Source organism: Leucopleurus acutus (assembly GCF_964270905.1).
Source record: "Leucopleurus acutus genome assembly, chromosome: 2".
Taxonomy (NCBI): domain Eukaryota; kingdom Metazoa; phylum Chordata; class Mammalia; order Artiodactyla; family Delphinidae; genus Leucopleurus; species Leucopleurus acutus.
The window spans coordinates 128,013,682-128,027,401 of NC_139143.1; the positions used below are offsets into that span (position 1 = coordinate 128,013,682).

Sequence of the window (13,720 nt, forward strand, 5' to 3'; positions counted from 1 at the left end):
AGAATTCTAGTTTCACTCACTCAGAATGTTTCTCTTTTCCCTTTCGTTTTGTTCCAGTCTTTCACAAAAATCTCACTTCTTGAATGAAACACCCTTGACTGCTCTAGTCCTTGATGAAACCTACTTTCTCAGAACTCTTGTAACACTTCAGGCCGATACATATAATTTAGTACTTGATTAATCATTTTATACGGGTATATTCATTGTTCATGTATCACAACACAGGGCCTGATATATGAAGATTCTCAACAAATATTTGTTGAATGAATCAATATGTCGATCTGGCCCCACCAACTGCAAGGTCTCGAAGACAGGGACCATGCTTTATAGATCTTCTGTATCCCCTTAGAGCTCTCAGCATGTAATAGGTGCTTTATGAATATTTGCTGACTGACTGGCTCTGGTATTTCTGTTGCAAGTCTGTCCTTACCTTCCTGTTGTTCTGCCCTCAGCCTGTGATTACACTGAAGAGGTTTCTGAGTCCTCAGGTCTTATTTCCCCACTGAGAACAGGCTGAGTCAGGTTGCTGACACACAGGCCTCTTTTTGCCAGTCCCTTTTGATTCTGTCTTTAAATCAGAACTAGGCCTTCTTATAGGGACAAATCCCTAGAGGAAGAGAGCAGGAGTCCTTAGGCTGGGGAAGAAGAGTCGGGGATTGAGAATTGCAAAACATAAAACTTTGGCCAGAAATAATTCTACAGAACTTGTTACTGGGCCTACCCAGTACATGTGAGGGAAAGGCCATTCTGTGTCTACTTTGTACTGTTTAAAGACAAGGGAAATATATGGCAATCATGATGCAAGTGTAAATGACTACGGCCCACCTTCAGATGGCATGAAGTCTGCCAGTAGATCTAAAAAAAAAAAAAACAAAAATAACATTTGTATAATATAATAATGATTTGTATATACCATATAGCCAACATGGCAGAGACCAACAGTGACTAGTTTTCCAACTTCTCGAAGGAAAGTCTCATCTACTGAGAGGAAAGGGAGAACTGGGATAAGCAGACATTTCTATTATACTGTGCACCTCACAAATACACAGCAATACTTGGGAATGGCAGATGGTAGAATGTGCTTTTGCAGACTGGAAAGGCTTCAAGTTTTGCTCTCCTGGCTACAGTCTATAATGTTGCTGCTCAGAACTGTGGGAGATATGTACACAGTGTGTCTAAGAATTATGGTCCTTAACAACTCTTCCCAGACTTGCTTCTAGCTGGAGAGAGGGAAGATGATTGACAGCTGTATCCAAGGCATACTGATGTTTCACTGGACCAAAGAATGAGTTCAACACTGCACTGAGCAGTGGACTAGCTAAGATATAAATTTTTCCTTTATTAATATTTTATATGTATTTATTTGCCATTTCATTGGCTTATATGCTTAGCAGGTTCTTTGTTTTAAATGCAGGTGATCCAAGGATACATGACCCACATTTCAAGGGGCCCGTTGTCAACAGGTAAGCAATTCGTTTCTCTGGAATGTATTTTTTAACCAACACAGAAAGCTTATTTTTTGGTATCATTTTCTGGTCAATGGAGAATTGTGTCTACTGTGAGGGAGAAATGACTTATTTTTAGCCTAAATGTCACCTAATTTATACAGGGTACAGGTAATAAATCTTTCCATGAGTCATAAATATCCTGTCCTGTTCAGCAAATGAACTGCCTTAATTTATGACTGAAGGGTTTGTTATTTCTGATAAAGAGAAGCCAAAAATGCTTTATAAGATTTAACCCCTTTGTGGAGAAGTAAACACATTCCAGTAGCTGTCTTATGCACCCGTTTACTCTGATTCACCACTGCAAGTGCAGAGTTGCTATGCCAACTTCTTCCACACAGGGTATTTGTGCTACTCAGCCTCCCAAAGCAGAGCGCTTTCTGAGAGGCAAACATTCACCAATTCATCACGTATGCTTTAGGATATTTTAAAATGCTCTAGGGAAGTGTGTACTTGTCTTAACTGGTGCTTCTCCTGCAAGGTTTCATAGCGTTTAAAAAGTATCCAATAGGGGCTTCCCTGGTGGCGCAGTGGTTGAGAGTCCGCCTGCCGATGCAGGGGATGCGGGTTTGTGCCCTGGTCCGGGAGGATCCCACATGCCGCGGAGCGGCTGGAGCCCGCGCGTCCGGGGCCTGTGCTCCGCAACGGGAGAGGCCACAGCAGTGGGAGGCCCGCGTACCACAAAAAAGAGAAAAAAAAAAAGTATCCAATAATTCATAGGCCTCTTTTATTATTATATTGTACCTTCTATTCCCAGGCTTCCTGCTAATCAAAAAGAGGTTTGCAGGGTAGAATGGCTAAAAATGAGGAGAAGATTAAGCTGTACGTAGCTGTTTTTCCACTTAGCATTGACTTTAATTTCTGGCAGTTGCATGTCATAATAAACTGTGATGTGAAATAGTGATCAACATGCTTATTTGCACTTGCCAGCCATCAGCATGTGTATTAGCATTACTGTTATGTCTCTATAATATCCCAGCTTTAAACAAATGTGTATCTAGTTTATTCTAATTCTGTAAGAAGCCAAGTCATTTGTTTGGGTTACTCTTTCAAAGGTGTACCTATGCCCTCTTTAGAGTAAGTCTGAAATCTCTCTCATTCTCTCCATGGTAGCACCATGAATACATTTTGTTGTCCAGTGTACAAATAGCCTCATCTGATATGGAGGTTACTTTTATTGTACTTGGATTCATTTTATAATAACTAATTTGTATGAACGGAATCTAGCTTATTGGCCTCAAGGGACCTCTAGATATAATCTGGATTCAATAGTAGTAACAACAACAATAATAATAAGTGAACTGCCACATTTGGACAGATGAAATACAGATTACAGATGTGCCTTTTCTAGCCATAGAGAAGAAAGCAGAGCTCAGTCTGGCTGGCTGTAGGTGTGGGCAGGGAGGTGAAATCTCTTATCTTCAGTTATTTAGAATTTAGTGATAGAACCATGCAGTCCAGGTAAAGTCTAAACAACTGTGATAAAGAGAATAATTTATTTTTACTAAGGACCTTTTGTGATGTCCTAGGTACCACAAAGGCCTTCAAAGGTGAAATGGTCATTGTGTATACATACCCCTCCCCCCAAATCTTCAATCCAAGAATGGAGAGAAGTATTGTAACACCACAGGGGCTTAACTATAGGAAGACACAGTTTGGCCCATTGGTAAATTCTCAGGCTGCAGGGGTCTATAATGCCTTTCCTGGGAAAATAATTGGGGTGTTTAAGGAGCAAGTGAGAAACCCCACCTTCTTCACATTACCTTTTCCTTACTATAACATTTTTTGCTTGCATAATGTCACTTTCCTTCTGAGAGATCCAGTCTTATCAGATATTCTGGCAGACCCTCACAGCACTGTCTGCTCATCATCCACCATGTTCTGTACACCTCTTTCAGTTTACAAGGACATCGTTTTGTGCCTAGTGATGACCCAACTGCAGTTGTTTCCAGGAGAGGTGAAGGAATGATGGTAATGCCACAGGAGAGATTAACTCAGTTTCTCATTTGTCCCCATCTACTAAGATAAGAATCGGATGTGTGGAAGCTATTGCCCCGTAGTGTTGACCCAAAAAAAACAAAGTGATTTTTTTTTTTTTTTTGCGGGACGCGGGTCTCTCACTGTTGTGGCCTGTCCCGTTGTGGAGCACAGGCTCTGGACGTGCAGGCTCAGCGGCCATGGCTCACAGGCCCAGCCACTCCGCGGCATGTGGGGTCTTCCCGCACCGGGGCACGAACCCGTGTCCCCTGCATCGGCAGGTGGACTCTCAACCACTGCGCCACCAGGGAAGCCCCAAACAGCGATTTTGATAGCCCCTTTTGAAAGAATAGTTATCCAGTGCCTATGCTTTGTCACCTATATTCAACAGAATTTTAGCATTGGATTGAGGTGAGATTTGTAAAAGTTTAAGGGCTGCTCAGCACTGTTCTTGGCGGTACATTAGAGGGCAAAAATAAATGCACATAGAAAACTAAAAAATAAATCTCTTTTAGAAGGTTCTACATGAGAAATTCTCTTATAATTTTAGAACTAAGAAAAATTTTCATTTAATGGAGAGTTAATATACTTTCTCCTGTTAGATAAGGAGAACTGTAATCCACTGTTTCTCCTTTTGTCTTGACTTGTAGAAAGCCCACTGATACATTTAATTTCAATGCCAGCAACTACATTAGCCTTTGAGTTAAGCATTTCTTTTCAGAACTTTGAATTTCTATTTCTATTTTAATAATGCTATTGCATCCAGTTTTAAGTCATTTCATTTATATTCATTCTGAAAAGAGGCAGCATATAGGTGGACAGGTAAATAGAAATGAAAACCTTGGATGTTCCATAGTTGACTTTTTCCCCTTATCTACACACAAAGTAGGTGAAAGACATATGACTCAGACTAATCAAATTGGTAGGTTTCACAATGCTGAAAACAACTACTATTATAGAAGGTGGAAAATATGTCTGGAATGTAATAAGATGCATTTATTTTTACCTGAGGCATTGGGGAGAGGTTAAACTCACTATCATGAAGGGATTCAAGGAGAGAATGAAGAGGAGTTTATTAGGGATGTTGTAGAGGGGATTCTTTCATATAAAGGAGTTAGACTAAATGACCTCTGAGTTCTTTCCAATCCTGAAATTCTATGACTCTGTGATTCAACATTTTTTATTGTTATAATTAACATACAATATTATGTTACTTTCAGGTATACAACATAGTGATTTGATATTTTTTATTCATTATGAAATGATCACAGTAAGTCTAGTTACCATCCATCACCATACAAAGTAAAAATATTATTGACTATATTCCCTATGTATATATTATATCCCTGTGACTTTTTTATAACTGGAGGTTTGTGCCCCATAATGCCCTTCACCTATTTTGTTCTGTCCTCCCACACCCCTCCCCTCTGGCAACTATCAGTTTGTTCTCTGTATTTATGAGTCCGTTTCTGTTTTGTTTGTTCCTTTGTTTCTTAGATCCCACATATAAGTGAAATCATATGGTATTTGTTTTTCTTTAACTTATTTCACTTAGCATAGTACGTTCTAGGTCTCTCAATATTGCCACAATGGCAAGATTTCACTCTTTTATGGCTGAGTAATATTCCATTACACACACAGACACACACACACACCACACCACATCTTCTTTATCCATTCATATATTGAGGGACATTTAGGTTGCATCTGTGTCTTGACTATTGTAAATAGTGCTGCAAAGAACATAGGGGTGTATATCTTTTTGAATTAGTGTTTTCATTTTCCTCAGTTAAATACCTTGAAGTGGAATTGCTGGATCATATGGTAGCTCTATTTTTAGTTCTTAAAGGAACCTCCATACTGTTTTCCATGGTGGCTGCACTAATTTACATTTCCACCAATAATTCACCAAGGTTCCCTTTTCTCCACATCCTTGCCAACAGTTGTTTCTTGTCTTTTTGATCATAGCCATTCTGACAGGTGTGAGGTGGTATCTCACTGAGGTTTTGATTTGCATTTTCCTGTTGATTAGTGATGTTGAGTACCTTTTCATGTGATTGTTGGCCATCTGTCTTCTTTGGAGAAATGTCTATTCAGGGTTTCTGCCCATTTTTAAGTCAGGTTGTTTATTTTTTTGATATTGAATTGTATGAGTTGTTTATATATTTATATATCAACCCCTTATTACAAGTATTGTTTGCAAATATCTTCCCAATTTAGTAGGTTGCATTTTCATTTTGTTGGTGGTTTCCTTCACTGTGCAAAAACTTTTTAGTTTGATTTAGTCACATTAACTTATTTTTGCTTTTGTTGCTATTGGATATTTGGAGATATATCTAAAAAGATATTGCTAAGACCAATGTCAGAGAGGTTACTGCTTATGTTTTCTTCTAGGAGTTTTATGGTTTCAGATCTTTCATTTAAGTTTTTAATCCATTTTGATTTTATTTTGTATATGGTATGAAAAAGTTGTCTAGTTGGATTCTTTCACAATTAGCTGTCCAGTTTTCCCAACATCATTTATTGAAGAGACTGTTTCTCTCCATTGTACATTCTTGCATCCTTTATTGTAGATTAACTGACCATATAAGAGTGGGTTTACTTCTGAGCTCTCTATTCTGTTCCATTCATCTATATATCTGCTTTTGTGCTGGTATCATGCTGTTCTAATGACTATATCTTTGTAGTATAGTTTGAAATCAGGGAACATGATACTTCCATCTTGGTTCTTCTTTCTCAAGATTGCTTTGGCTATTTGGGGTCTTTTGTGGTTCCATACAAATTTTAGAATTATTTGTTCTAGTTCTGTGGAAAATACCATAGGTAATTTGAAAGGGGTTGTATTGAATCTGTGGATTGCTTTAGGTAATATGGACATTTTAACGATATTAATTCTTACAATCCATGAACACAGAGTATCTTTCTGTTTATTTGTGTCATCTTCAATTTCTTTTATCAATGTCTTATAGTTTTCAGAGTAAAGGTCTTTTACTTCCTTTGTTAAATTTATTCGTAAATATTTTATTTGTTGAAGTAACAGTAAGTGGGATTGTTTTCTTCATTTCTAATGGTTCATTATTAGTGTATAGAAAAGAAACAGATTTCTGTTTATTAAATTTGTATCCTGCAACTTTACTGAACTCTTTTATTAGATTCGATAGTGCTTTGGTGAAGTCTTTAGGGTGTTCTATATGTAGTTATGTTGTCTGCAGATAGTAACAGTTTTATTTCTTCCCTTACAGTTTAACACCTTTTATCCCTTTTTCCTGTCTGGTTACCATGGCTAGGACTTCCAATACCATGCTGATTAAAAGTGGTAAGCATGGGCATCCTTGTCTTGTTCTTAATCTTAGAGGAAAATCTTTCATCTTTTTACTGTTGAGTACAGCGTTGGATGTGGATTTGTCATATATGGCCTCTATTATGTTGAGGTATGTTCCCTCTATACCCACTCTGTTGAGAGTGTTTATCATAAATGGATGTTGAATTTTTGTCAAATGCTTTTTTTCTGCATCTACTGAGATGATCATATGATTTCTTACATTTGTTTCATTAATGTGATGTGTCACATTGATTGATTTGCAGCTATTGAACCATCCTTCAATCCCTGGAATAAATAAATCCCACTTGATCATGGTATATGATCATTTTAATGTATTGTTGTATTCAGTTTGCTGATATTTTTTTTGAAGATTTTTGCATCTGTGTTCATCAGAGATATTGCCCTGTAATTTTCTCTCTCTGTGTGTGTGTGTGTGTGTGTGTGTGTGTGTGTGTGTGTCTGTGTGTGTCTGTGTGTGTGTCTTTGTCTGGTTTTGGTATCAGGGTAATGCAGGCCTCATAGAATGAGTTTAGAGGTACTACCTCCTCTTCAGTTTTCTGGGATAGCTTGAGAAGAATTGATAACTCTTCTTCAAATGTTTCATAGAATTCCCCTGTGAAGTTATCTGGTCCTGGAATTTTGTTTGGGAGTTTTTTTTTTTATTAGTGTTTCAATATCATTACTAGTGATTGATCTGTTCAGATTTTCTATTTCTTCCTGGAAATAGAGTCTTGGAAGTCTTGGAAGATTGTATGTTTCTAGGAATGTACCCATTTCTTCTAGGTTGTCCAATTTGATGGCATATAACTGTTCATAGTGTTTCCCTATTTATTTTCTGTCTGGATGATTTATCTATTGATGTAAGTAGGGTATATAACTCCCCTACTGTTACTGTATTACTATTTCTTTCTTTATGTCTGTTTATATTTTGCTTTACATATTAGGTGCTCCTTTGTTGGGAAATGTTATATTCTCTTGTTTTACTGACCCCTTTATCATTATGTAATGCCCTTCTTTGTCTTTAGTTACAATCTTTTTTAAAAGTCTGCTTTGTCTGATATGAGTATGGCTACCCCAGCTTTCTTTTTGTTTCCATTTGCATAGAATATCCTTTTCTATCCCTTCACTTTCACTCTGTATGTGTCTTTAGAGCTGAGGTGAGTCCCCTGTAGCAACATATTAGGTGGGTCTTTTTTTTTTTAAGCTACCCTATGTCTTTTGATTGAAGAATTTAATCCATTTGCATTTAAAGTGGTTATTGATAGGTATGTACTTATTGCCATTTTATTAATTGTTTTCTGGTTGTTTTTGTAGTTCTTCTCTGTTCTTGTCTTCTCTTGGTTACTTCTCTATGGTTTGATGGATTCCTTTAGTGTTATGTCTGGATTCCTTTCTCTTTATTTTTTGTGTATCTATTTTAAGTTTTTGGTTTGGTCATGAGGTTCATATACACCAACCTGTATACATGGCCGTGTATTTTAAGCTGATAGTCTTACGTTTGAAGGCATCTAAAAGCACTGCATTTTAACTCCCCCCTCACATTTTATATTTCTGAGATCATATTTTACATCTTTTTATTTTGTGTATCTTTTAACTACTCATTGTGGTTATAGTTGACTGTACTACTCTTGCCTTTTAACTTTCAGGCTAGCTTTTTAAGTAGCTGATCTAACACATTTACTATATATTTGCCTTTACCAGTGAGTTTTTTTTTCTTTCATGTATTTTAAAATTTCTATTCGGAAATAGAATAGAAATCTTCTATTCTGTTCTATTCTTTTCTTTTCCACTTAAAGAAGATCCTTTAAGATTTCTTGTAAGGGGGGTTTAGTGGTGATGAACTCCTTTATTTTAGCTTGTCTGGGAAACTCTTTATCTCTTTTAATTCTGAATTCTATAACCTTGCCAGATAGATTATTCTGGGTTGTAATTTTTTTTTCTTTCAACATTTTAAATATATCCTGCCACTCTCTTCTGGCCTTGTAAAGTTTCTGCTGAAAAATCAGCTGATAGCCTTATGGGGTTTTCCTTTTATGGGATTAGTTGTTTTTCTCTTGCTGCCTTTGAGATTCTCTCTTTAACTGTTGCCACTTTAATTATAATATATCTTGGGTTTATTACTTTGGGTTCATCTTGTTTGGAACTTTCTAGGCTTCCTGTACCTGGATGTCTTTTTCCTTCCCCAGGACAGGGAAGTTTTCACCCATTATGTCTTCAAATAAGTTTTCTGTCCATTTCTCTCTCTCTTCTTTTTCTGGGACCCCTATAATGCAAATGTTAGTATGCTTGATGTCTTCCTAGAAGTCCCTTAAACTCTCTTCATTTAAAGAAATTCTTTCTTCTCTTTGCTGTTCTGTTTGGGTGATTTCCACTATTCTTTCTCCAGTTAGCTGATCTACTGTTTTATATTATATAATCTGCTACTGATTCCCTCTTTCAGTTATTGGATTCTTCAGCTCTGATTGGTTCTGTTTTATATTTTCTAAGTCTTTGTTGAAGATCTCACTGTATTTCTCCATTCTTCTCCTAAGTATAGTGAGCATCCTTCTGACCATCTCTATGTACTCTATGTCAGGTAAATTACTTATCTCAGTTTCATTAGGATTTTTCCTAGGGTTTTATTTTGTTCTTTCATTTGGAACATACTCCTCTGTCTCCTCATTTTGTTTGACTCTTGGTGTGTGTTTCTATGCATCAGGCAGAACAGCTACCTCTCCTAGTCCTGAAGGAGTAGCCTTGTGTGGGACTGTCTACTCTGTGGACTATTTGTACCTGGTAGCTTTGATAGGCTAACTGGAGCTGGAGCAGGTTTGAGTTGGGTGAAGTCTTAGGTTGCATTGTACCAAGGCTGCCTCGGCAGGTTGGCAGGAGTTAGAGTGGGCATGGGTTGTGGACAGTCCTGAAGCCACCTTGGTGGGGCCACTAGAACAGGAGCAGTCTCTGGCTGGGGGCAGTCCCTGGGTGTGCCATGTTGAGGCCACCTAGGCGGGATGGTTGGAGCTGGGGTGGGTGTGGACCAGGGGGAGTTCTGGGGGTGATTCAAACAATGGCACTTGCCAGTGCCCCTTACGTCAGAGAGAGTTCCTGCAATTCTCTGCCAGTTTGGCAGAGGCTCTAAAGTTAGTAAATGGATTTCTTTTCCACATAATCCAGGTGCCCTTTAAACTGGTGTGTTTTTTGGTTTGTTTGGTTTTTGTTTTCTGCTGTGTCTCAGGATGGGTGAGTCTGTGCTCAGGTCCCTCAGTAATATCTGTCCCTGTTGCAGGTTGTGGGATCAGGGGTGAGGTTTCTGTGGATATTGTTTCTCTGTGTTTCCTACAAATTTCTACATGGTCCTTCCATTTGTAGAGTTGTTCAATCAGCCCTCACGAGGAATTGCTCTCTAGGTAGGTATAGATTCGGTGTGTTTGTGGGAGGAGGTGATTTCAGTATCTCTCTATCACACCATCTTGAATCTCTTTCTGTCTCTGTGATTCAACTTTTAACGCCAAAGCAGAGAAGGAAGAGTTCAGCTTCTGCCTACGTGATGTACACATACAGCTCTATGTTGATGCTCACCACAAACTTTTGTAATTTCTAAAGTGCCATTATTAAGTAGACATCTCAAATTATTGTGACAACATTATGCTGTCTCCTAAATTTATGCAGTTCTCATGAACTTTTTGTTCATTTTGAAATAATTGGTATGCTTCTTGTCACTGTAGATGGAACTTGAATGTCTAAACGTGGAGTCCATCATGGAAAAATGTGAGGAAAAGTTTATTGAAAAAAGTACACAAAGGTTAATAAAAAATGTAGACCCCATGTTGTAAAAATGTCTGGAAGAGGTTAAAAATCATTTTGACTTGTAAAATAGTTTGAAATAAAAGGCCTATATCCATAGCACTCCTTCGAAAACTTTTAAATAATCTCAAAATATGGAAGGAAATAAAAATAAATAATTTCCCTGAATGGCTAATTCTTTTTTTTTTTTTTTAACATCTTTATTGGGGTATAATTGCTTTACAATGGTGTGTTAGTTTCTGCTTTATAACAAAGTGAATCAGTCATACATAAACATATGTTCCCATATGTCTTCCCTGTTGCGTCTACCTCCCTCCCACCCTCCCTATCCCACCCCTCCAGGCTGTCACAAAGCACCGAGCCAATATCCCTGTGCCATGCGGCTGCTTCCCACTAGCTATCTACCTTACTACGTTTGTTAGTGTGTATATGCCCATGACTCTCTCTCGCCCTGTCACAGCTCACCCTTCCCCCTCCCCATAACCTCAAGTCCGTTCTCTAGGAGGTCTGCGTCTTTATTCCTGCTTTACCCCTAGGTTCTTCATGATATTTTTTTTCTTAAATTCCATATATATGTGTTAGCATACGGTATTTGTCTTTTTCTTTCTGACTTACTTCACTCTGTATGACAGACTCTAGGTCTATCCACCTCATTACAAATAGCTCAATTTCGTTTCTTTTTATGGCTGAGTAATATTCCATTGTATATATGTGCCACATCTTCTTTATCCATTCATCCGATGACGGGCACTTAGGTTGTTTCCATCTCCGGGCTATTGTAAATAGAGCTGCAATGAACATTTTGGTACATGACTCTTTTTGAATTTCGGTTTTCTCAGGGTATATGCCCAGTAGTGGGATTGCTGGGTCATATGGTAGTTCTATTTGTAGTTTTTTAAGGAACCTCCATACTGTTCTCCATAGTGGCTGAACCAATTCACATTCGCACCAGCAGTGCAAGAGTGTTCCCTTTTCTCCACACCCTCTCCAGCATTTATTGTTTCTAGATTTTTTGATGATGGCCATTCTGACTGGTGTGAGATGATATCTCATTATAGTTTTGATTTGCATTTCTCTAATGATTAATGATGTTGAGCATTCTTTCATGTGTTTGTTGGCAGTCTGTATATCTTCTTTGGAGAAATGTCTATTTAGGTCTTCCGCCCATTTTTGGATTGGATTGTTTGTTTTCTTGTTATTGAGCTGCATGAGCTGCTTGTAAATTTTGGAGATTAATCCTTTGTCGGTTGCTTCATTTGCAAATATTTTCTCCCATTCTGAGGGTTGTCTTTTGGTCCTGTTTATGGTTTCCTTTGCTGTGCAAAAGCTTTGAAGTTTCATTAGGTCCCATTTGTTTATTTTTGTTTTTATTTCCATTACTCTAGGAGGTGGGTCAGAAAGGATCTTGCTGTGATTTATGTCATAGAGTGTTCTGCCTATGTTTTCCTCTAAAAGTTTGATAGTTTCTGGCCTTACATTTAGGTCTTTAATACATTTTGAGCTTATTTTTGTGTATGGTGTTAGGGAGTGATCTAATCTCATACTTTTACATGTACCTGTCCAGTTTTCCCAGCACCACTTATTGAAGAGGCTGTCCTTTCTCCAGTGTACATTACTGCCACCTTTATCAAAGATAAGGTGTCCATATGTGCATGGGTTTATCTCTGGGCTTTCTATCCTGTTCCATTGATCTATCTTTCTGTTTTTGTGCCAGTACCATACCGTCTTGATAACTGTAGCTTTGTAGTATAGTCTGAAGTCAGGGAGCCTGATTCCTCCAGTTCCTTCTTTCGTTCTCAAGATTGCTTTGGCTATTCGGGGTCTTTTGTGTTTCCATACAAATTGCGAAATTTTTTGTTCTAGTTCTGTGAAAAATGCCAGTGGTAGTTTGATAGGGATTGCATTGAATCTATAGATTGCTTTGGGTAGTAGAGTCATTTTCACAATGTTGATTCTTCCAATCCAAGAACATGGTATATCTCTCCATCTATTTGTATCATCTTTAATTTCTTTCATCAGTGTCTTATAATTTTCTGCATACAGGTCTTTTGTCTCCTTAGGTAGGTTTATTCCTAGATATTTTATTCTTTTTGTTGCAATGGTAAATGGGAGTGTTTTCTTGATTTCACTTTCAGATTTTTCATCATTAGTATATAGGAATGCCAGAGATTTCTGTGCATTAATTTTGTATCCTGCCACTTTACCAAATTCATTGATTAGCTCTAGTAGTTTTCTGGTAGCATCTTTAGGGTTCTCTATGTATAGGATCATGTCATCTGCAAACAGTGACAGCTTTACTTCTTCTTTTCCGATTTGGATTCCTTTTATTTCCTTTTCTTCTCTGATTGCTGTGGCTAAAACTTCCAAAACAATGTTGAATAATAGTGGTGAGAGTGGGCAACCTTGTCTTGTTCCTGATCTTAGTGGAAATGCTTTCAGTTTTTCACCATTGAGGATGATGTTTGCTGTGGGCTTGTCATATATGGCCTTTATTATGTTGAGGAAAGTTCCCTCTATGCCTACTTTCTGCAGGGTTTTTATCATAAATGGGTGTTGAATTTTGTCAAAAGCTTTCTCTGCATCTATTGAGATGATCATATGGTTTTTCTCCTTCAATTTGTTAATATGGTTTATCACATTGATAGATTTGCGTATATTGAAGAATCCTTGCATTCCTGGAATAAACCCCACTTGATCATGGTGTATGATCCTTTTAATGTGCTGTTGGATTCTGTTTGCTAGTATTTTGTTGAGGATTTTTGCATCTATGTTCATCAGTGATATTGGCCTGTAGTTTTCTTTCTTTGTGACATCCTTGTCTGGTTTTGGTATCAAGGTGATGGTGGCCTCGTAGAAGGAGTTTGGGAGTGTTCCTCCCTCTGCTATATTTTGGAAGAGTTTGAGAAGGATAGGTGTTAGCTCTTCTCTAAATGTTTGATAGAATTCGCCTGTAAAGCCATCTGGTCCTGGGCTTTTCTTTGTTGGAAGGTTTTTAATCACAGTTTCAATTTCAGTGCTTGTGATTGGTCTGTTCATATTTTCTATTTCTTCCTGATTCAGTCTTGGCAGGTTGTGCATTTCTAAGAATTTGTCCATTTCTTCCAGGTTGTCCATTTTATTGGCATAGAGTTGC

At 37.8% G+C, this 13,720-nt stretch overlaps 1 protein-coding gene across 1 annotated transcript in view; it reads left to right on the forward strand.

Moving 5' to 3' along the window:
* SLC44A5 (solute carrier family 44 member 5) overlaps nt 1–13,720 on the forward strand; it is a gene marked incomplete at both ends in the record, with an annotated part of 394,265 nt that overhangs the window by 223,675 nt on the left and 156,870 nt on the right. Inside the window, one exon of the mRNA XM_082863282.1 lies at nt 1,415–1,463. Within this exon, the coding sequence (XP_082719408.1) occupies nt 1,415–1,463 (49 nt within the window). The remainder of the gene's footprint in view (nt 1–1,414; nt 1,464–13,720) is intronic.